This window comes from Liolophura sinensis, chromosome 6 (assembly GCF_032854445.1).
Source record: "Liolophura sinensis isolate JHLJ2023 chromosome 6, CUHK_Ljap_v2, whole genome shotgun sequence".
NCBI lineage: Eukaryota > Metazoa > Mollusca > Polyplacophora > Chitonida > Chitonidae > Liolophura > Liolophura sinensis.
The window spans coordinates 81555196-81579725 of NC_088300.1; the positions used below are offsets into that span (position 1 = coordinate 81555196).

Below are 24530 nucleotides of genomic sequence, written 5' to 3' on the forward strand. Positions count from 1 at the left end.
TGGGCACACACAATAGCACCATGAACACACACAATAACCACATGAGCACACACAATAACCACATGAACACACACAATGACCACATGCGCACACACAATAACCACATGAACACACACAATAACCACACGAACACATACAATAACCACATAGGCAGACACATTAATTATCACATGGAGAGACACAATATAAACACTGGGACAGACACAATTACCGGTACCGCGTGAGCATGCAGACACAATAACAAGTGATCCCATTCTTAGAGGCAATCATAGCCCTGCAGGCATACATGTGCATAATGGCAGTGTGGGGATTATTTCTGCCTAAGTTTGATTGCCTTTTGGACTGTTGCTAGGTTCAGTTAAATGATTGTCAAAGATCACTAATGCTCAGCTGGACTGGGTTATCTCCCCTGTTAATACCGACGTTCCTGTAAATAATGGTGACATGTAGGAAGTCGATGGGTCGGCAGAAAGTTGTGGAGCTATAAAGGTGAGTTGGCACTGCATGTAAGATAAGATTTGTTTGGAATAACAGGCGAAGTGTCAGTTGCTGGTAAAGAGGAATGTTGATAACAGACAGGTATAGCTGAGCTGTGTTTATATCGTATGGTCTTGTCGTGACCAGTCACCTGTTGACGATACAACAACAACAGCATGTACCTATATATATCACAAATAACCGTTTCCACACACTTATCAACCCTGGATCTTCTCTACTCGTCTCCATATATTTAAGACAGAAGGACAGCTGTTATGTTTCCCTCCCTCTGAGAACTATGCAGCAGATCACATCACGATTATTTGAAATGGGAAATGGGCGATAATGGGGAAAAATTATAAGATTAGGCCTACATTGTAATTTCTCTCTGTGGAGCCTGTGTTTTGTGGGCCGTTAAATCCACTCTGAGACAAATTATATGGACTGCAGTGGAGATATTATGCCTGTATCTTATTTCTTCAAACTGGAGATCGCCATGATATGGCTGAAACGTTGCTGATGTGGCGTAACCATTCATTCAAACTGGAGAATTTGCACTTGAGTTTGATACGCTGCATACATCAGACTACACTCAGTCAGAAGTAGCCTGAAGAAAGAATTTAGTCTGAAGAAAGAATTCAGTCTGATAAAAGAAATTAACATGAAGAAAGAATTCAGTCTAAAGAAAGAATTTAGTCTGAAGAAAGAATTTAGCCTGAAGGAAGAATTCAGTCTAAAGAAAAAAATTAGTCGGAAGAAAGAAATCAGTCTGAAGAAAGAATTTTGCATGAAGGAAGGATTGTTTATACCTGCATGTGAGTATATTACCGGAAATAAACGGGACAGCATTCCCCATGAAGGCTGTGTACACATATATTACTTGCTTCACACTTTTGGCACTGAATGTGCTTGTGGAATTGCTCTTCATCACCCCAGGGTTCAGGGCACACTGATGGTCTGCTACTGAGTGTAATGTTTAGCTACATGTAACTGACCTTCGTAGTCACGGGGACATACATGTAACTGCTGCTGTCTTTTGAATGCTGCAGCTAGGATTTTGCAGCCGCCCGAGGATTGTTTCTCACTTGATGTATGGGAATGATATGTTTAGGTTGATTAAGTTTAAGTGTCAGTTACCAAGTCCTGGTTTGATTCATGTAATGTAAGTAGCATTCTGAGATGATCAGCTTGGTAAATCTGATTCCAAGCTTTGAGAAAATTTGAATCAATCCTCATTATACATTTACCAGTACTGCTTAGCTAAAAATGATCCACAAAATTTTAATTGTGATAAATTTGACCTACATATACTTCAACAGTTGTCAGGGATTTGTGAAATCCAACTTGTTTCAAAGTGCAACTTCAAAACGTGACCTTGTGAAATTCCCCCCAGTAACAGCATTGATGACACCATCCATACACTTCTTTTCTTTTTCCTTGATACTGTTTAAGGTAAACTGTGCCAAAGTGTCAGCTGTAGCGTTTTAAAGAACTTATAAATAGGAAAGACTGATATACAATCATCCCGCCAGCTTTAAAGCTGTGGCCCACTTGTGTGTAATCCTACTTTACCCGCAGTTCCCAGAAGCATTTTGCAGTTCCCCACCTTTGGTGAGCAGAGAAGCATGAAGATTTTGAACAGAAGAGAAGTGTAGCCAGAATGTAGTGTGTGTAGTGGCTGAAGCTAGTCATGTGTGAAGGGTCTGTTGGTCACTTTACCACCTTCTGTGTGTTAATAAATGCTGAGTATACCAACAACCTGGTAAAAGTACCATTCTGTCCACCATCCCCACTGCCCCATGGACTGTCAGTATTTACAGCTTTTCACATCATTTGACCCTGTAAAAGCTTTGAGCCAGAGGAGGTTGTTAAAGCCAGTATCATTAAGGAGGACAACAAGGATATAAAATGTGACCCTATCTATACATAAGCTATTGTCCTCAGTCAGAACAACAGGCTATTTTGTTGCTTATCTCCATGCCCGTGACGTCTCAAATCACTGCCTAACTGTTCTCGGCTTTGTTGATTTTCTTTTGTCGTTTATTTGTATGGTCATAGTGGTACCTGAATTCACTTGGTGGATCCCTGTAAGATTTGTCCTTTGGTGGATCCCTGTAGTGTTTGTCCTGTGGTGGATCCCTGTAGCTTTTTAACTTTGGTGGCCTTCGTCCTTTGGCAGATCCCTGTGGCATTGGTCCCTTGGTGGATCCCTGTATTGTTTGTCCTCTGGTGGAACCCTGTGATATTTGTCCTTTGTTGGATCCCTGTAGCGTTTGTCCTTTGGTGGATCCCTATAAGATTTGTCCTTTGGTGGATCCCTGTAGCATTTGTCCTTTGGTGGATTCCTGTAGTGTTTGTCCTTTGGTGGATCCCTGTAGCTTTTTAACTTTGGCGGACCCCTGTAGTGTTTGTCCTTTGATGGATCCCTGTAGTGTTTGTCCTTTGGTGGATTCCTGTAGCTTTTTAACTTTGGTGGACCCCTGAGGCCTTCGTCCTTTGGCAGATCCCTGTGGCATTGGTCCCTTGGTGGATCCCTGTATTGTTTGTCCTCTGGTGGAACCCTGTGATATTTGTCCTTTGTTGGATCCCTGTAGCGTTTGTCCTTTGGTGGATCCCTGTAGTGTTTGTTCTTTGGTGGATCCCTGTAGCAGTTGTTCTTTGGTGGATCCCTGTAGTGTTTGTCCTTGGTGGATCCCTGTAGCATTTGTCCTTTGGTGCATCCCTGTAGTGTTTGTCCTTTGGTGGATCCTTGCAGTGTTTGTCCTGTGGTGGATGCCTGTAGCTTTTTAACTTTGGTGGACCCCTGTAGTGTTTGTCCTTTGGTGGATCCCTGTAGCGTTTGTCCTTTGGTGGATCCCAGTAGCAGTTGTTCTTTGGTGGATCCCTGTAGTGTTTGTCCTTGGTGGATCCCTGTAGCATTTGTCCTTTGGTGGATCCCTTAGTGTTTACCCTTTGGTGGATCCTTGTAGTGTATGTCCTTTGGTGCATGTTCAGTTGAGTGACCTGTGTGGCGGGTGTTTAGTTATGTGACCTGTGTGGTGCCTGTCAGTTGAATGCTATGTGTGGTGTCTGTTTAGTTGAGTGATCTCTATGCATGTACATGTATCTGTCATTTCTGAAACTTTGTGTTCTGCTGGTTGCTTTAACTTAATGCACGAATAGCATACAGTAGTATCTCAAAATAAACCACTGAAATGCTGAGTCAAAATGTTACTCCACTCATATTTCAGTCATGATCTGTGAGTTTTGTAACTTGTGGGGTCATGTGTATCATGAATAACTGAGCAACCTTGATTAGTCCAGCCATGTCAGTCAAACAAAGGAGTGGCTGTACAGTCTGTGGACATGTACATAATAGATGATTGTCTTGTATAGGGATGTATTGACAGGACTAATGATAAATGGTACAAGTACTTGTAATGTGTTTCTGTGATGATATGTGAGGAATGCACAAGGTTACATAGGCTCACAATAGGTTTTCATTCAGACTGATATAATGGCACCCTATGCTGCTAGCACAGGAAGCGGGCTAGATGGAGCTGCAGGGGTAGAACACAAGCCTGCAGTCTGCCTCTCCCTGACTAACAGTTGATCAGCACCACACAAGACAGGAACAGTTCTACACTACTCTTTAACATGGGGATTGTCATGGATTTCCCCCTGGGCTCTGCCTGGTTTCCTTCCACCATAATGCCGGTTTCGTTCCACCATAATGCCTCTTTTCTTCCACCAAATTGCCCAGATTGAAATCATACAAATGAAATATTCTTCAGTAAAGCCTAAAACACCAAAGTAATAAATAAATAAATAGAGCACTCCTACAGTGCTCTAGTTGTTCTGATCTATGGTCACATGCCCATTAGGGTATGTGTACATGGGTCAGAGACAACTGCCCTAATCTCCTGTATGTGTATATTTGGCTCTGTGAGCCACTGCTCTGGTCCTCTGTCTACATGTGTGTATATTTAGCTGTAAGTGACTGCTATCTGGCTCTATCTGATGTGATCACTGAGTCTGCCCAGTAATCAGGTCAGGTCTTTTCTGACAGACTGAACATGATTATGGTGTAGTGTGTTAAGTGGTAGATGGCTCTCTGGGCTGCCTGTCCCTGTCCACCCAGCCTCTCTCAGCCACTCACTCCCTCCCTCAGAACCACTCCACCAGGGAAGTAATCACTGCCAGACCATGCCCTAATCCGTCCTGTATTGTGGACACAGAACTCAGATTGAGAGGTCCTGGGAAGCTGTCATGACACCACTCCCTCCTTAACCCTCTTGCCCAGCTGTCTCCCCACTCAACACACCTCCCCACCCTACACCCTGGCCCCTACCGTCAATGATGTCCCCTCCCTTTCCTCAGCCTCTCCTCACTCCCCTGTACTACAGGTCTCCATTCTCTTAATACCCCATAATTAGATGCACATGCAAATCCTTCAAATTCATCCTTCACTGAGATTATTTTACTGTAAACAAGTGTAGCAGTGTAAAGGAGAGAGCAGTATGGTGTGGTGTGGTCACATAAAGTCATGTGTATGTGATGTGTTTTGCTGCATGCTGAGTGCTGATATAGGTGTAGCTGATCATCCAGCTGATACTGTGACTGTGATGCATCATGTATTTATGTGGACATCAAGAATCAGAAATAGAGTGGCTTTTTATGTCGGAAAACAAATAGCACACCTGACCCTGTCATTGAATTATGTGTAAGAAACTGAAATATGAACATACATAAATTCAAACCCTTGTTAATGATTTAATTTATTTATTTTTTGATTGGTATTTTATGCTGAACTCAAGAATATATCACTTATATGACGGAGTCCGCATTATGGTGGGAGGAAACCGGGCAGAGCCTGAGGGAAAGCCACAACCTTCCGCAGGTTGCTGCCAGACCTTTGTGAATGAGGGTTATAATATATTATTATTACAACAAAAACGACAAATTATCGATGTTGGGTTATTGTATATGATTTACATGGACATATACCAGCATATTCACCATGGGTGCTCCATTAGATACACGTAAAGGTGAAATAAAAAACTACATCCCCAAAGACTTTATGTTCACACGAAATGTTCCCTCGACACAATATTTATGTTATTTTAGTCTGTAGACTGCATTTAATATTTTTTCATCTTAATAATTAGGTCCAGTTAAAGAATCCCATTAAAGTTGAACCCTCTGCCTGTCTTATCGACCACGGAGGCCTGGCCGGGTACCATCCTGCCATGAAGACCCACCGGGATAATGTATTGAAAAGCCCTGTAAAACATTGCCATAATCCATGCAGTAGGCGTACCCACTGTGTACTTTTCTTGAAGTGTGACTTAATCTATAATTACTGCTATGTGTACACCTCTAAGTTAGCACCCTGAAAACTAGAACATATAACTAGAACAGTTTTACTTCTAATATTTTGAAAGAGAGTTATTAGGTAGATTCTGGAAAACACATCCAGCATAGTGACTGGCCGATTTATTGACTGATTTTCGCTCACATACTGTGAACAGTTATGGTAGTACCCCTTGAGAGTATGATGTTTTTTCACAGTTTACAGACTGTAAACTTTTACAGTGACTGTATCACTGTGGCGTGTGAGCAGTATGTGAGACATCCACGTAGTTATGGTAGTACCCCTTGAGAGTATGATGTTTTTTCACAGTTTACAGACTGTAAACTTTTACAGTGACTGTATCACTGTGGCGTGTGAGCAGTATGTGAGACATCCACGTTGTTATGGTAGTACCCCTTGAGAGTATGATGTGGTATCACAGTTGACAGACTGTAAACTTTTATAGCCAAGTCGAGTGATAGGCCTAGCGTCTGCAACACGATCAAGTGTCCATGCTGTTGGGTCAGCTAATTTTGAGGTGCAATGACTACCTTGCTCAACCCCAGTGAAATTAACAATCAAGCTAATCTTTTATGTTTGTAATAACACCTCACAAAAATAAATGAGGCTTGAATTATATTGAATGGAAACAGCGAGCATAGCGGCCTGTAGACGAGGTGTGAACTGAGCTGGAGGGCCACCCTGGAAGGGCATGTTGTTGTAGGGCAAAGGCTAGCTTCTCCATACAGTTCATGTCACAGCCAGCCGTTTCAAACAAGCAAGCAATTGAACAACTTATGCATTCTGGAAGTGAAAATCTGGACTTCTGGGCTTCTTTTTTGTTTGTTTTTCTTTGGGGGGATATAAGCCTTGTCCATCAGCCTTTTGTTTAAGTAGGTATACCTAAATTAGCAAGTCTAATGGGACTCTGATCGAGTCATCAAAGGGGTCCGTATTTTTTCAATCAGTGACATTTTTAGGCCATGTATGTAACTGTACAGGATCCTGTGTTGTGTTACTGCAGTCGTAAGCCACACTTGGGTATGGAGTAATCTGGAAATTAGTTGTAAAAGTATAGCAATTGTCTCCTGGGGTCTGTGTTGTACACATAGAGAAGCCTTACATGCCTGCAGTGACTGCATCACTGTGGCGTCACAATGTCAATGGTGACTGTATCGTAGTGTTCAGAGGACTTTAAATAGAGTAGTATCTGCACTGTCTCTAAACGACCTGACAGCTTGTGTGTTAGCTTGTGATGAGTCTGTTAGCTTGTGACGAGCCTGTTAGCTTGTGATGAGTCTGTTAGCTTGTGATGAGTCTGTTAGCTTGTTACAATCCTGTTAGCTTGTGACGAGCCTGTTAGCTTGTAATGAGTCTGTTAGCTTGTGACGAGCCTGTTAGCTTGTGACGAACCTGTTAGCTTGTGACGAGTCTGTTAGCTTGTGACGAGCCTGTTAGCTTGTGACGAACCTGTTAGCTTGTGACGAGCCTGTTAGCTTGTGACGAGTCTGTTAGCTTGTGACGAGTCTGTTAGCTTGTGACGAGTCTGTTAGCTTGTGACGAGTCTGTTAGCTTGTGATGAGTCTGTTAGCTTGTGACGAGCCTGTTAAGGTATTGAGGCTTGTCCCCTAATGTTTGTTTACCTGTATGTATAATTGCACCTGAAATGTTTCAGATGAAGGCCAAAGTCGGCCAATATGTCAGAGCCATTCATGACTTCAAAACGGTGCAGAGAGGGGAGATAACCTTGAGGAAAGGTGATGTGATCCTTATATCCGGGTGTATTGACGAGAACTGGCTGTGTGGGCGAGTTGGGGTGCATGAGGGCAACTTCCCTGCTAGCTTTGTGCAACATGTAGACATACCCACCATCAGAAATGGTCAGAAGCTCTTTGTGGCCAGCGAGAACTTCCCCGCTCAGGTGGAGGGAGATCTGGAATTCCGTAAAGGTAATCTCTTGGTCACATTTTTTAGCAACAATTCTGTGAGGTTATTGTATTGGTCAGCATGGATTCTGTAGTGGAGGAAGTACACGTATGAGGTTCAGTACTTTCCCAAAAAAGAATCGACAAGGCGCAATAGCAACAAGTCGATTCTTCTCTCAGGAATGTACTGTTACGAGTGCTTTCTCTATCTTAAATGATAGCCATTAGCAATATTCATGTACCTGAGTGACTTTGTTTCCTACTCAAATGATAGATAGAGTAAACATTTGACATAAATTGTCCTTTTTTATGTAGTGAATGTGGACTATACATATCTAAAAGGCTGAAAACTATATTACCGTCCTTTATGTAAAACATGCTTGAATTTATAGCGGGTTGCTTCATACATGTGGGCCCAGTTAAATTTTGTCGGATAGCTGCATGCATGTTTATTGTATTTTTGAACACAGACACTAACTGAACAGGACAGCATCACGGTAGAACATACTGTGGCATAGTATGTCGGCATGGGTGTCTTATACCAGGTTGAGATGGCACAGTGATGCACTGTGCATCATTTCACCATGTAACGCTGATTTTGGTGTCTCTGTACACAACATTTACATCGTACTGTACTTACTCTAATAAGAATGTACAGTATCTGCAGTTTTCTTAAAAAAAATACTGTTTGACATTAGTGTGACTCACAACTATCTTAACAAGTTATGGTAATGTATTGGTCAACATAAATTCTGTGAAGGTAATGTATAGGTCAAGATGGAGTCTGTGCATGGGTCAACATGAAGGCTGTGAAGGTAATGCATGGGTCAACATGGAGTCTGTTAGGGTAGTGTATGGGTCAACATAGTCTGTGAGGGTAATGCATGGGTCAACATGGATTCTGTGAGGGGCATGGGTCAACATTGAGTCTGTGAGGGTAATGTATTGGTAAGCATGGATTCTATGAAGGTAATGCATGGGTCAACATGGAGTTTGTGAGGGTAATGCGTGGGTCAACATGAATTCTGTAAGGGTAATTATTTGGTCAACATGGATTTTGTGAGGTTAATGTATTGGTCAATGTGGATTCTGTGAGAGTAATGTATCAGTCAGCATGGATTCTGCAAGGGTAATGCATGGGTCAACATGGAGTGTGTGAGGGTAATGCGTGGGTCAGCATGGATTCTGTGAGGGTAATGCATTGATCAGTAGGGATTCTGTAAGGGTAATGTATTGGTCAGCATGGAGTCTGAGGGTAATGCATAAGTCAACATGGATTCTGTGAGGTTACTGTATTGGTCAATGTGGATTCTGTGAGAGTAATGTATTAGTCAGCATGGATTTTTCAAGGGTAATGCATGGGTCAACATGGATTCGATTCTGTAAGGACAATGCATGGGTCGGCGTGGATTTTGTGGGGTTACTGTGTTGGTCAACGTGGATTCCGTGAGGTTACTGTATTGGTCAACATGGATTCTGTGAGGTTACTGTATTGGTTGTCATGAATTCTGTGAGGGTGATGTATTGGTCAACGTAGATTCTGTGAGGTTACTGTCTTGGTCAACATGGATTCTGTGAGGTTACTGTATTGGTAGTCATGGATTCTGTGAGGGTGATGTATTGGTCATTGTGGATTCTGTGAGGTTACTGTTTTGGTCAATATGGATTCTGTGAGGTTGGTGTATTGGTCAACATGGATTCTGTGAGGGTACTGTATTGATCAACATGGATTCTGTGAGGGTAATGTATTGGTCAACATGGATTCTGTGAGGTTAATGTATTGGTCAACATGGATTCTGTAAGGGTAATGCATAGGTCAACGTGGATTTTGTGAGGTTACAGTGTTGGTCAACATGGAGTTTGTGAGGTTACTGTATTGGTCAACATGGATCCTGTGAGGTTACTGTATTGGTCAACATGGCTTCTGTGAGGTTACTGTATTGGTAGTCATGGATTCTGTGAGGGTGATGTATTTGTCAACATGGATTCTGTGGGGTTACTGTATTGGTCAACATGGATTCTGTGAGGTTACTGAATTGGTCAACATGGATTCTGTGAGGTTACTGTATTGGTAGTCATGGATTCTGTGAGGGTGATGTATTGGTCAGTGTGGATTCTGTGAGGGTAATGTATTGGTTAGCATGGATTCTGTGAGGGTAATTCATTGTCAGGATGGGCTCTGTGAGGGTAATGTATTGGTTAGTAGGGTATGTCAGTAACTTGACTTTTTTAACTTTTATTTGCTTGTAGGGCACCTCCGTGAAAGAGACAGTTATAAAGCCAGTGCGGCGCAGTGAATCAGGAGTCTCCCACCAATGTGGTTGATGTGAGTTCAAGTTCAGCTCATGCTGGCTTCCTCTCCATGGGAAGGTCTGCCAGCAGCCTGTGGATGGTCGTGTGTTTCCCCTGGGCTGTATCAAGTTTCCTCCCACCATAATGCTGGCCGCCGTCGTATACGTGAAATATTCTTGAGATCGGCATGAAACACCAATCAAATGAAACAATAAATATTTGCTTGTTTTGGAGATTTAGAACCAACTTTCATCTTTTACACTTTCTTGATGAGAAGTTTGCACTTGGACTCTTGGGAAATTATCTAATTACCTTATTAGATCATTGTTTTTCTTGTTTAATGCAGGTGACATGATTGTTGGACTTCAGAAGATTGACTCTAACTGGTGGAAGGGCAGTGTCCATGGCAGGGTGGGGATTTTCCCACTAACTCATGCTGACCTGTTGGACACCCTGGATGACATTCCTCCGGAGAATGTTCATGAATTTGGCAGACAGACGTCCTTTGGCACAAGCTCTGGGCCTCCCGCTGGTCATCAGGTGGAGGCAGAAGCGCTGGTGGCGTCCACGCCACAGCTGGATGATGAGCTGGGTTTTAATAAAGGTGACACAATCCTGATCACTGAGGTGATAGATGCGGACTGGTACCGGGGCCATTGTCATGGTCGCTCTGGCATTTTCCTTTCTGACTGTGTCCAGGTGATGGGTGACCTTAGTGTGTTAGGAGCAGAGCCTGTCAAACCCCGCCCTCGCTCCTTCTCCAGAACAACTGGCCACAGTTTTGAGGACACGGCCTCCTTACCTCATCCCTCCTCCACTTCCAGCACTCTAAACAAGATGACGTCTAACCAAGACAGCCCCAGTGGCAGTCATAAGGGAACCTCCAGGAGCTCAAGTTTGGACAATCGCAATCGCAGTGCGTCATACAACAGTGAGAACACACGCTCACGGGACAATGAGGTTACACCCTATGCCAAAACCCTGTACCCATTTGTCTCACAGGCAGCCAATGAGCTTACTTTTATGGATAATGAGATTGTGAAGTTGATAAAGCATGTGGACGACTCATGGATTGAGGGCGAGATTGATGGGAAGGCAGGACTGTTCCCGGCCAGTTTTGTGGAGATCATTGTGGACTGTCCATACGAGTTTGATGAGGGGATGGAGCCCCGTCTGCAGGCAGGTGGGGAGAGGCCCTCAGGGGGCCCTGTGACTGGTGATGTGAGGGAAGCCAGCAAAGGCCCAAGTGGAGGGGTGACAGAGGAGAGGTATGGCCTGGTGCTTTACGACTTCACTGCCGAGTCCACACGAGACCTCAGCCTGTCAGAGGGAGACACCATTATTGTTCTCAGAAAGATAGATGACAATTGGCTTGAGGCCAAAGATGAGTCTGGAAATGTTGGGATGTGCCCAGTACAGTTTGTGGAGCTTATAGGAGCTGAGCCACCATCGTTAGCAGGTACTGTACACAAAGCAAAGCTAGACTCACAAGTTGACAAACATGGCAGAAAATCCAGGGATTTTGACATGACAAAGCTAAATGGAGAATCTGAGGGAAAGGTGAAAGTGTTTGAGGATGTAGATGAGGTGAGAGAGAATCAGTCTGGAATTTCCAACCATGTTGATTCTGACTCATCTAGTTACAATATCCAGAAACCTGACATCATAAGTAAAAGAAAACCAGCCACACCCATCGTGAAGCCACAGATAAAACCAAAACCAGAGCTGAAGCCCAAGCCACTTGTTGCCCCTAAACCTGTGTTCAAGGGAGGTAAATCTGTGCAGCCGAAGTCACGCCCTAACTCAACAGAGCTGTTTGCTAGCTCTCAGCTGTCAACCCTGGACTCTCTAATCAAGGAGGAGTTGCTGAGGGGCGTAGAGGAGACGGGCAGGTCCAGGAGCTCCAGCCTACAGAGTGGGGGATCCTCTGGGTCAGGAGGCCCAGGATCTGCATTTGATATTTCAGGGGCTGAGGGCCCAGGTTCACCTGGTGACATGCCAATGGAGGTCAAACCAGAGATTTCAGCCACAGAGAAACGTAAACCACAGAAGCCTGCACCACCCATGAAGGCCATTGGCCGAGAGTCTGTGTTCTGTAATAAGGCATATGAAGACGATCAAGGCCGCTGTGAAATGGGAGAACCCCAGAAGTCTGTGGGACAATCAACGTTCTTCATAGAGAGTGCAGGGACTGATGTGGACGACTTAGGCGGGGTGGGTAGGACATCGGTATACGGGAGTAAGAGACCTCAGCCCACCAGACCACCACCCACTAGGCGCCCACCAGTCCCTGTGAGCCGCTCCAGCACCTTAGATGATGCAGAAGTTTACCGGCGCCCTTCTCTGAGGAAACCACCTCCCCCAAGGCCCACGGGACCCAGAGTGGCGTCCGCACCCCCAAAGGCAGTCATGACCCCCGTGATAATGGATCCCACTGTAATGACCAGAGTTGATGCTGCAGCAGGTGCCCTTTCAACGAGGCCCTCGCGACCCGCCCCACCGCGGCCTCTACCTCGCTCCTCACCTCCACAGAGACCACCTCCAAAACCGTCACCCCGCAGTCCTACAGATCTGATGTCCTTCAGCCCTAACTCTACTCAGGACAGTAAGTATTACCAGTATAAACACACAGTTCTTTGGACAGTTCCAAGACACTTTGTCTTACTGGAGGAGTGGCTTTGTCCTGTACATGTAACAGAGACTTACTGCTAGCTTGGTAATATTGGTCACCCTGGGCACACAGGTGGGATCAGTAATGGTTTGTCAGCATTCTCGTGTGAAGTATCTCATTAATCCCATTAATTAGCTGTAGAAAGGAGAATTAAGTTTGTCTTCCATATTTGTAGAGACTGAAGATGATTGTGAAGCTGTGGCAGACCTTAGGAAGAGAATAGCCGAGGTACAGACTGACTTACAGGTGAGATGAGACATTGTCATATTAATGAAGTATATCCTGTACGATGGTGGATGAACGCCCCACATAGAAAGGCACTGAGACAGAAGGTTCCTCATCTTCTGAGGGCTCGTATTGGTAATTTTGGTATAAAATCAGGTAATAATGTTATTACCTGTATGTCATACCCAGAGCATTGGCGTCCAATAAAGACTTAAGGGATGTAAAGGTAAAAGGGTTGTAACTTGAAAGCACTGCATATATTGAGCTGAGGTTTTGCATGTATGTAAATGTGAAGCCCAGTGACATGAGGGGATCTTGATGTTCCTGAGCATCGTTCTGATGTATTCATTTGATTAATGTTTTACACCGTACTCGAGTATTTCACATACCGTATACAACCGGGGCTGACATTGTCGATCAACATTCATGACTTAGTCTCCTGTGTATTAGAATTAATGTAAGGGTAAAAGCACAATGACACCAGGGGGGATGTTACATCATACATGCCTTTACAACACTGTTATTTGCCATTATTAATACAAAACTCCAAATTTCATGACTTTTTTCTGTATTAAACTCTTTAAGGTAAATGGTAATGTACTTGAGTACTTGTATTGAGCTAAAGCCTTGCATTCATTTGTTTCTCACATGCTCCTTGCTGGGCACACCAAAGAACCTAAACAGCTGTCACTAAAAGAGTTTTCATTGTTTAAACATTCATTTGTAATATGGGCACATAGGTCGTCACAATATGAAACTACTCGTATGGTGCAACAGGAAGTTTTGTGTCATATTATCTGAGACAAGAAGACATCATATGCGTGTATGACTTCAACCTGTGTGGAGGTCTTCACTGGGAGATAGGCCTGGCAAGGAATCTTGTGAAACAGTGTGGAATAAACCCATGTTTAGCAAGGCACCTGTGACTATAAAGCAGACTGCTTGCTGGCCCCACCTTCTGACATTGTCAGACAGTTTCCATGGCTTAGGGTTTGTATGGTGCAATGATTTGGCAAGCGCTACCCCCCACGCTGCCTTTAATACATTGTATGTACGTAACTAAACGTTCATTGCACCACATGTACATAACCTTGACATATGGGTAAAGCCTTCTGCTGTGTACTTGTTACCTTCTAGTTATGTTTGTTTGAAAGCTCCAGTGTTAAACTGTAATTGGTGTTCTTTTTTCAGAAATACCTGAAGTCTCAGCAAGAACTTGAAATGATGATGTCAAGAGTGAGTGATGAAGATGATAAAGAGGAAATTGAAGATAACTTAACATTTTACCAAGCAAACATAACAGGCTTATCAGAAGAACTGTCTAAACTAACAGGTGAGCTAATACTGACATAAAGTACAATTTACATTTAGTTTTACATGTACCTAGCAGGTGTAAAAAACTTTCACAGAGCTTGTCAGTGTAACATGTAACAGAAAGTTGTCTGGGGGCTTTAATAGATTAACACTAATACGGCTTAGGTCTACTTAAATAGGTAGGAAAAGCAGTCTGGTGATCAGTGTTTGAGTAAATATTAAAGGCATGAAGTCAAATACGCTGTAGGTATTCAGTTAAACTGGAAGCCTGATCAGAAAATGTCAGTTTCATCTTGTAATAAAACAGTTAAACAGTGGATTAAACACTACTGTGTAAGGGAAACTGATGCTGGGTATGAAGTAGACTAAGAGATAATTCCAAGTCATGCATTTTCCACACGTGTTTCTGTTAGCTGACCTGCACCAGTTGACGGGAGAGGGAGACAGGAGTGGGAAGGGGACAGAAGAGGTGCTGGGAGCACCTCGGAGTGTGCAGCAGTTGCGGCTGGAGGAGGAGCAGGAAGAGCAGAGAAAGAAGAGGGAGGAGGAGGAGAGGAGGGAGCGCGAGGAGCGGAGGGTCGAGAGGGAAAGGAAACGACAAAACGTGATTGATGAGCTGCTGCAGACAGAGAAGGATTACCTGCTCTACCTACAACTGGTTGTGGAGCACTTTCTGGGACCATCTGCTGAAAAGGTAGAAAACACACTGAAACCTGTCACATCTCAGTGTACTGGTCACACCCCAGTGTAGTGATCACACTGAGTGCACTGGTCACATCGGAATGTACTGGTTGCACTTGAGTGTACTGGCCACACCTGGGAGTAAAGTGTGTAACATGTATGTGATTGTTTGTTTCACCTGTCCTCCATAGACATCTAAGTTGTGATGTGTGGTACATGCATGTGATTGTTTGTTTCAGATGTCCTCCATAGACAGTGAAGTACTGTTTGGTAACATGGAAGAGATAGCTGATGTGGCCCAGAAACTGCTGTCAGCCATGAAGGAGTGTGTGAATGGGAAGCCCTTCAGTGAGCAGGTTGTAGGTAAGGAGGAGTGTGCGAATGGGAAGCCCTTCGGTGAGCAGGTCGTAGGTAAGGAGGAGTGTGCGAATGGGAAGCCCTTCAGTGAGCAGGTTGTAGGTAAGGAGGAGTGTGCGAATGGGAAGCCCTTCGGTGAGCAGGTCGTAGGTAAGGAGGAGTGTGCGAATGGGAAGCCCTTCAGTGAGCTGGTCATAGATAAGGAGGAGTGTGCGAATGGAAAGCCCTTCAGTGAGCAGGTTGAAGGTAAGGAGGAGTGTGCGAATGAGAAGCCCTTCTTTGAGCAGGTCGTAGGTCAGGCAGAGTGTGTCTGAATGGGAAGCCCTTTAGTAAGCAGGTCGTGGGTAAGGAGGAGTGTGCGAATGGGAAGCCCTCCAGTGAGCAGGTCATAGGTAAGGAGGAGTTTGTGAATGGTAAGCCCTTCAGTGTGCAAGTTGTAGGTAAGGAGGAGTGTACGAATGGGAAGCCCTTCAGTGTGCTGGTCGTAGATAAGGAGGAGTGTGCGAATGGGAAGCCCTTCGGTGAGCAGGTCGAAGGTAAGGAGGAGTGTGCGAATGAGAAGCCCTTCAGTCAGCAGGTCGGAGGTAAGGAGGAGTGTGTGAATGGGAAGCTGTTCAGTGAGCAGGTCGTAGGTAAGGAGGAGTGTGCGAATGGGAAGCCCTCTAGTGAGCAGGTCGTAGGTAAGGAGGAGTGTGCCAGTGGGAAGCCCTTCAGTGAGCAGGTCGTAGGTAAGGAGGAGTGTGTGAATGGGAAGCTGTTTAGTCAACAGGTCAGAGGAAGGAAAGTTGTTTGAATGGCAAGTTGTTCAGTGAGCAGGTCGTAGGTAAGGAGGAGTGTGCGAATGGGAAGCCCTTCAGGGATCAGGTCAGAGGAAGGAAAATTGTGTGAATGGGAAGTTGTTCAGTGAGCAGGTCAGAGGAAGGAAAGTTGTGCGAATGGCACATTGTTTAGTGAACAGGTCGTAGGTAAGGAGGAATGTACCAATGGGAAGCCCTTCAGGGATCAGGTCAGAGGAAGGAAAATTGTGTGAATGGCAAGTTGTTTAGTGAGCAGGTCAGAAGAAGGAAAAGTGTGTGAATTGCAAGTTGTTCAGGGAGCAGGTCAGAGGAAGGAAAATTGAGTGAATGGCAAGTTGTTCAGTGAGCAGATCATAGGAAGGAATATTGTGTGAATGGCAAGTTGTTCCATGAGCAGGTCATAGGAGAGATAATTGAGTGAATGGCAAGTTGGTCAGTGAGGAGGTCAGAGGAAGGAAAATTGTATGAATGGCAAGTTGTTCAGTGAGTAGGTCATACAAAGGAAAATTGTGTGAATGGCAAGTTGTACAGTGAGTAGGTCATAGGAAGAAAAATTGTGTGAATGGCGAGTTGTTTAGTAAGTAGATCATGAGCGAATGTTGTGGGTCGTGGGTAAGGAAAGTTGTGAGAATGGGAAGCCCTTCAGTGAGCAGGTCATAGGTAAGGAAAATTGTGTGAATGGCAGGTTGTTCAGTGAGCAGGTCAGAGGAAGGAAAATTGTGTGAATGGCAAGTTGTTTAGTGAGCAGGTCAGAGGAAGGAAAATTGTGAAAGGCAAGCTGTACAATGTACATGTACACGTACTGAATTTGATTATCTGTCGTGTCTGTTGCAGGCCGATGTTTTGTTAACCTGGCTGAAGACATGAAGAATGCCTACGCACCTTACTGCAGAAACCATGATGATGTACATGTTTTGCTGGAGAAGGTAAGTTAAATGCTACATTCAGCTCATGCAACATAGGCAAAATATGAAGTACATGTTCAAATATAGGTGTGTATTTGTACGTTTTTGTATTTGTGAAGTGATTTCCTCAACATGTTGCTTTATATCCATGGTGAGATGAGGTGATTTCCTCCTCGTGTTGCATTATTTCCCTGGTGAGATGAGGTGATTTTCCTCCACAAGCTGCGTTATTTCCCTGGTGAGGTGAGGTGATTTCCTCCACAAGCTGCGTTATTTCCCTGGTGAGGTGAGGTGGTTTCCTCCACATATTGCTGATGTGGCGTTAAGCCATAATCATTCATTCCACATGTTGCCTGATTTTCCTGGTGAGATGAGGTGATTTTCTTCACATGCTACCTTATTTTCCTGGTGAGACAGGGTGATTTCCTCCACATGTTGCCCTATTTTCTTGGTGAGATGAGGGGTGAGGTGATTACCTTAACATGTTGCCTTATTTCCCTGGTGAGATGAGGTGATTTCCTTCACATGTTGGCTTATTTCCCTGGTGAGGTGGTTTCCTCCATATGCTGCCTTATTTCCTGGGTGAAATGAGGTGGTTTCCTCCACATGCTGCCTTATGTCCTGGTCGAGATGAGGTGAATTCCTTCATATGCTACCTTATTCTTGGATGAGGTGAGGTGGTTTCCTCAACGTGCTGCCTTATTTCCTGGTTGAGATGAGGTGAATTCCTTCATATGCTACCTTATTTCCTGGGTTAGGTGAGGTGGTTTCCTCCACATGCTGCCTCATTTCCCTGGTTAGGTCAAGTAAGGTTTCCTCCAAGGGCTACCTTTTTTCCTTCAGCTGTAGTTCAGACTGCCATTGTATGAAAGAAATGTGCTCAACCAATCAGTTCGCGATCAAGTGTTGCTTGCCTTGCCATTGTACATGTTATGAGATCATGCACTGTATGCGTAACTTGTACCCTCCATGTGTTGTTGTTGCAGTATGAGGAGAACCTGGCTATCCAGCAGCATGTTGACACGGTCCTTGACAAGATTCGTGAGAAGGTCAATGTATTTGACCTTGGATCTCTTCTGATCAAACCTGTTCAACGAATTCTGAAATATCCCCTGCTGCTGAATGAACTGCTCAAGGTAATGTGGTTGATAGTCTTATATCTCCCAAATATCCTCTGCTGCTGAGTGAGTTGCTCAAGGTAATATGGTTTATAATCTTGTATCTCTCAAATATCTCCTGCTGCTGAATGAATTGGCTAAAGGTAATGTGGTTGATAGTCTTATATCTCCCAAATATCCTCTGCTGCTGAATGAATTGCTCAAGGTAATGTGGTTTATAGTCTTGTATCTCTCAAATATCTCCTGCTGCTAAATGAATTGTTCAAGGTAATGTGGTTTAGTCTTGTATCTCTCAAATATCTCCTGCTGCTGAATGAATTGCTCAAGGTGATGTGGTTTTATACTCTTGTATCTCTCAATTATCTCCTGCTGCTAAATGAATTGCTCAAGGTAATGTGATTATAGTCCTGTATCTCTCAAATATCTCCTGCTGCTGAATGAATTGCTCAAGGTGATGTGGTTTATAGTCTTGTATCTCTCAAATTTCCCGTGCTGCTGAATGAATTGCTCAAGATGATGTGGTTTATAGTCTTGTATCTCTCAAATATCTCCTCTGTTGAATGAATTGCTCAAGGTATTGTGGTTTATAGTCTTGTATCTCTCAAATATCTCCTGCTGCTAAATGAATGCTCAAGGTAATGTGGTGTATAGTCTTGTATCTCCCAAATATCCTCTGCTGCTGAGTGAATTGCTCAAGGTAGTGTGGTTTATAGTCTTGTATCTCTCAAATATCTCCTGCTGCTGAATGAATTGCTCAAGGTAATGTGGTTGATAGTCTTATATCTCCCAAATATCCTCTGCTGCTGAAAGAATTGTTCAAGGTAATGTGGTTTATAGTCTTGTATCTCTCAAATATCTCCTGCTGCTGAATGAATTGCTCAAGGTAATGTGGTTGCTAGTCTTGTATCTCTCAAATATCTCCTGCTGCTGAATGAATTGCTCAAGGTGATGTGGTTTATAGTCTTGTATCTCTCAAATATCTCCTGCTGCTATATGAATTGCTCAAGGTGATGTGGTTTATAGTCTTGTATCTCTCAAATATCTCCTGCTGCTAAATGAATTGCTCAAGGTAATGTGGTTTAGTCTTGTATCTCTCAAATATCTCCTGCTGCTGAATGAATTGTTCAAGGTGATGTGGTTTATACTCTTGTATCTCTCAATTATCTCCTGCTGCTAAATGAATTGCTCAAGGTAATGTGATTTATAGTCCTGTATCTCTCAAATATCTCCTGCTGCTGAGTGAATTGCTCAAGGTGATGTGGTTTATAGTCTTGTATCTCTCAAATATCCCGTGCTGCTGAATGAATTGCTCAAGATGATGTGGTTTATAGTCTTGTATCTCTAAAATATCTCCTTCTGCTGAATGAATTGCTCAAGGTATTGTGGTTTATAGTCTTGTATCTCTCAAATATCTCCTGCTGCTAAATGAATTGCTCAAGGTAATGTGGTGTATAGTCTTGTATCTCTCAAGTATCCCCTGCTGCTGAATGAATTGCTCAAGGTAATGTGGTTTATAGTCTTGTATCTCTCAAATATCTCCTGCTGCTGAATGAATTGCTCAAGGTAATGTGGTTGATAGTCTTATATCTCTCAAATATCCTCTGCTGCTGAATGAATTGTTCAAGGTAATGTGGTTTATAGTCTTGTATCTCTCAAATATCTCCTGCTGCTGAATGAATTGCTCAAGGTAATGTGGTTGATAGTCTTGTATCTCTCAAATATCTCCTGCTGCTGAATGAATTGCTCAAGGTGATGTGGTTTATAGTCTTGTATCTCTCAAATATCTCCTGCTGCTATATGAATTGCTCAAGGTGATGTGGTTTATAGTCTTGTATCTCTCAAATGTTCTCCTGCTGCTGAATGAATTGCCCAAGGTAATGTGGTTTATAGTCTTTTATCTCCCAAATATCCTCTGCTGCTGAATGAATTGCTCAAGGTGATGTGGTTTATAGTCTTGTATCTCTCAAATATCTCCTGCTGCTGAGTGAATTGCTCAAGGTGATGTGGTTTATAGTCTTGTATCTCTCAAATATCTCCTGCTGCTGAATGAATTGCTCAAGATGATGTGGTGTATAGTCTTGTATCTCTCAAATATCTCCTGCTGCTAAATGAATTGCTCAAGGTGATGTGGTTTATAGTCTTGTATCTCTCAAATATCTCCTGCTGCTGAATGAATTGCTCAAGGTGATGTAGTTTATAGTCTTGTATCTCTCAAATATCCTGTGCTGCTGAATGAATGAATTGCTCAAGGAGATATGGTTTATAGTCTTGTATCTCTCAAATATCTCCTGCTGCTAAATGAATTGCTCAAGGAGATATGGTTTATAGTCTTGTATCTCTCAAATATCCCCTGCTGCTGAATGAATTGCTCAAGGTAATGTGGTTTATAGTCTTGTATCTCTCAAATATCTCCCGCTGCTGAATGAACTGCTCAAGGTAATGTGGTTTATAGTCTTATATCTCTCAAATATCCCCTGCTGCTGAATGAACTGCTCAAGGTAATGTGGTTTATAGTCTTTTATCTCCCAAATATCCTCTGCCGCTGAATGAGTTGCTCAAGGTGATGTGGTTTATAGTCTTGTATCTCTCAAATATCTCCAGCTGCTAAATGAATTGCTCAAGGTGATGTGGTTTATAGTCCTGTATCTCTCAAATACATGTATCTCCTGCTGCTGAATGAATTACTCAAGGTAATGTGGTTTATAGTCCTGTATCTCTCAATACATGTACATGTATCTCCTGCTGCTGAATGAATTACTCAAGGTAATATACATGTAGTTTATAGTCATGTCCATGTTCATGTATTTCTCAAACATCTGCTGTACATCTTTGTAAATAGTGAAGGTAAGGCTGCTTGTCTTCCAGCCTTAAAATATCCCCTAACACTCAGTGTATTAATAAACATAAAACTACTAGTGTTTCAGCCTTAAAATATCCCCTCATACTCAATAAATTTAAGAAGGTAAAGCTGAGGGTCTTCATATATTCCCTCATTAAGTTCCCTCATGTCTATGATCTTGTCTCTTCTGTCTGCTGTCTTGTCTCATGCCTGTTTTCTTGTCTCTTATGTATGTTATCTTAACTGTCGTATCTGTTGTCTTGCATTTAGTATGCAGATTGTGATCTTGTCTTTCATGTATGTTGTCATGTCTTGTCTTTTCTCATGTCATCTTGTCTCTCATCTGTTTTCTTGTCTCTCACATCTGTCATCTTGTCTCTCATATCTGTCATCTTGTCTCTCAGGTATGTTATCTTGTCTCTCTTGTCTGTTTTCGTGCCTCTCTTCTCTGTTATCTTGTGTATGTGCATTGTTTCATCAGATTGTTACCTGATCACAGATTTGACATCTTACTTACTTACTTATTTATTTGATTGGTGGTTTACACCATACCCAGTAATACTTCTCTTATACGATGGCGGCCAGCTTTATGGTGGGAGGAAACCGTGCACATCATCTGACATCTTTCCTCATATGTTTGTAGACAACAGAAGATGACCATCCTGATAAGGCAGAGCTGCTGCAGTCTATTAATGCCATGACAGATGTAGCGACAGCCATCAACGAGTATAAGAGGCGCAAAGATTTGGGTAAGTGAATGGGTATATAGTGACCCCTTCCCAGAAAGACAAGGAGTGTCTGTTAAGCACATGTGTGGATGTATCTTGACGATTCTTGTCAGGAAGTTTGTGATCCTCCCAGATAGATAAGGAGTGTCTGTTAAGCACATGTGTGGATGTATCTTGACGATTCTTGTCAGGAAGTTTGTGATCCTCCCAGATAGATAAGGAGTGTCTGTTAAGCACATGTGTGGATGTATCTTGACGATTCTTGTCAGGAAGTTTGTGATCCTCCCAGATAGATAAGGAGTGTCTGTTAAGCACATGTGTGGATGTATCTTGACGATTCTTGTCAGGAAGTTTGTGATCCTCCCAGATAGATTGTCTGTTTAACAATGTTTGGGTGAATGTTGATGCTTCATGTCATCAGATTGTAAAGTATCTGGTACTGGTAAGGTGAGCTGTTCTTTGTCAGCTTGACCATGTTTCCTGAAACAAACTTTTGTTGAGCACATAAAGAAGGGAACTGTTCTTTTTCAGGATATGTGGCATACAGCCATAATCTTTCCTTCATGTATGACACAAAACACCATTGAAATACAAGAATAAATCATTGCAGATAAAATGGAAACTTGCAGATAATTTGATCTTTAAGTTTTCTGAAAGTAAGACTGATACTTTGTAAACACAAAACTTTTGTTTATATTTGGTAACAAGGCTATTCAAAACTATGGTTTCAAGCTAACTTGTTTTTTTTTATCTTAAAGATACATGTAGACATTTGTGAAGTGATCTGTTCACAGCTGCCCTTTTGGTGTAGTATTCAGATGGTTTTTCCTGCAAAACTTTGTCTCCTTGAATAAAGCGAGTTGGTTGTGACTGCACTTCAGGATATGTGTTAGGTACTCCTCAAGGAACAGCATAATCCTGTGGATACTTCAGTAGTGGGGCCGATTGGCTATACATGTTGAAACGTTATCAACCAGAACAGAGCAGTTTTCTTTTGTCAAAGGAGATATTTCTTTCCTTTCAAGTTTTCAAGTACAAAAAGAGACGGAGGAGAAGTTCGGTGACAAGATTGCCAAGTTAAATCTTCATTCCTTAAAGAAAAAGTCAACTCGTTTGAGGGCCAGACTTTCTACTAACCTGGGCATTAGTTTACAGGTAAATATGCTTGATGCTTAGATACATTTCAGGTAAACAGTTATTTATAAACTTCCATATATATGATTAAAATCTTGCTTCTAGGTAAGGCAGTTAATTTCATTTTTATGCAGCTAGTTTGGTTTAAATGTATGGTTTTATTGTTAATGTGTCCCTTTTTTAAAATAATTAATAACTCTTCTCAGTTTGGAAAGAACACAGTTATATCACAAATCAGTGAGAGTGATTTTTCCTTTCTTTGGGCGTACATATATTAAAACTGGACAGTACTACCGTTTCTACTATCTGCGACGTCTCTGTTGAGAATGACACAGACAGTGTACAATGTCTAGCTGCCATGTACCTGCTATTTTGTATCCTATAGGTAACATTTCAGATGTGAATGGCATGAACATTTTAATCTTAAACACCGTGTGGAGGTGGTTGAATAGAAATTTATGTTTTGAGGCTTGTTGTGGTTGCAGACCAAAGATGAAACCTTTCACAAATATGAGGCTCGGTTTCGTGCCATGGAAAAAATTGTGAGGACTTTTGTGAGGGATGTGCAGACATACCTGGACCAGATTCAGGTAAGTGCCGTTGTTATGCTGATCATTACAAAGTGCCTGTATCTGATTGCAGGAGAGTGTCTCCTGTAACAGGAGAGTGTTACAGCATGACATTAATCATAATCATTCATTCTCGCTGATTTCAGGAGATTGTCCTGTAACAAGGGGACTGACCATGACACCAGACAATACATGGAATGGTGATTGGTGTTATTGTCAGTCCCTCTTATTTCAGGAGATTGTCCTGTAACAAGGGGACTGACCATCACACCAGACAATACGTGGAATGGTGATTGGTGTTATTGTCAGTCCCTCTTACTTCAGGAGATTGTCCTGTAACAAGGGGACTGACCATCACACCACACAATACGTGGAATGGTGATTGGTGTTATTGTCAGTCCCTCTTATTTCAGGAGATTGTCCTGTAACAAGGGGACTGACCATGACACCAGACAATACATGGAATGGTGATTGGTGTTATTGTCAGTCCCTCTTATTTCAGGAGATTGTCCTGTAACAAGGGGACTGACCATCACACCAGACAATACGTGGAATGGTGATTGGTGTTATTGTCAGTCCCTCTTATTTCAGGAGATTGTCCTGTAACAAGGGGACTGACCATGACACCAGACAATACATGGAATGGTGATTGGTGTTATTGTCAGTCCCTCTTACTTCAGGAGATTGTCCTGTAACAAGGGGACTGACCATCACACCAGACAACACATGGAATGGTGATTGGTGTTATTGTCAGTCCCTCTTATTTCAGGAGATTGTCCTGTAACAAGGGGACTGACCATCACACCAGACAACACATGGAATGGTGATTGGTGTTATTGTCAGTCCCTCTTATTTCAGGAGATTGTCCTGTAACAAGGGGACTGACCATGACACCAGACAATACATGGAATGGTGATTGGTGTTATTGTCAGTCCCTCTTATTTCAGGAGATTGTTCTGTAACAAGGGGACTGACCATGACACCAGACAATAAGTGGAATGGTGATTGGTGTTCTTGTCATGGCCTCTTATTTCAGGAGATTGCCCTGTAACAAGGTGACTGACCATGACACCAGACTATAAGTGGAATGGTGATTGGTGTTCTTGTCATGGCCTCTAATTTCTGAAGATTGTTTTGTAATGGTCTCTTATTTCAGGAGATTGTTC

The 24530-nt window shown here is 42.8% G+C and overlaps 2 protein-coding genes across 2 annotated transcripts in view; one reads left to right on the forward strand and one right to left on the reverse strand.

Moving 5' to 3' along the window:
- The first annotated feature begins 435 nt into the window (after window positions 1–435).
- Window positions 436–24530, forward strand: part of LOC135466536 (dynamin-binding protein-like) — a 36590-nt gene continuing 12495 nt past the window's right edge. Inside the window, 13 exon segments of the mRNA XM_064744076.1 lie at window positions 436–489; window positions 7485–7758; window positions 10373–12631; window positions 12873–12943; window positions 14114–14255; window positions 14650–14930; window positions 15157–15280; window positions 16906–16997; window positions 17963–18112; window positions 21577–21682; window positions 22687–22701; window positions 22704–22816; window positions 23281–23385. Of these exon segments, the coding sequence (XP_064600146.1) occupies window positions 7485–7758; window positions 10373–12631; window positions 12873–12943; window positions 14114–14255; window positions 14650–14930; window positions 15157–15280; window positions 16906–16997; window positions 17963–18112; window positions 21577–21682; window positions 22687–22701; window positions 22704–22816; window positions 23281–23385 (3732 nt within the window). The 5' untranslated portion in view covers window positions 436–489.
- On the reverse strand, window positions 2627–3181 carry LOC135467604 (uncharacterized). The gene has a single exon (XM_064745378.1). It carries the CDS (start codon window positions 3179–3181, stop codon window positions 2627–2629), a length of 555 nt encoding a protein of 184 aa, XP_064601448.1.

Excerpts from the sequence above, each read along its gene's own strand:
- LOC135467604 (XM_064745378.1), bottom strand. The coding sequence starts at position 3,181 with ATGCTACAGGGATCCACCAAGGACAAACACTACAGGGATCCACCAAAG.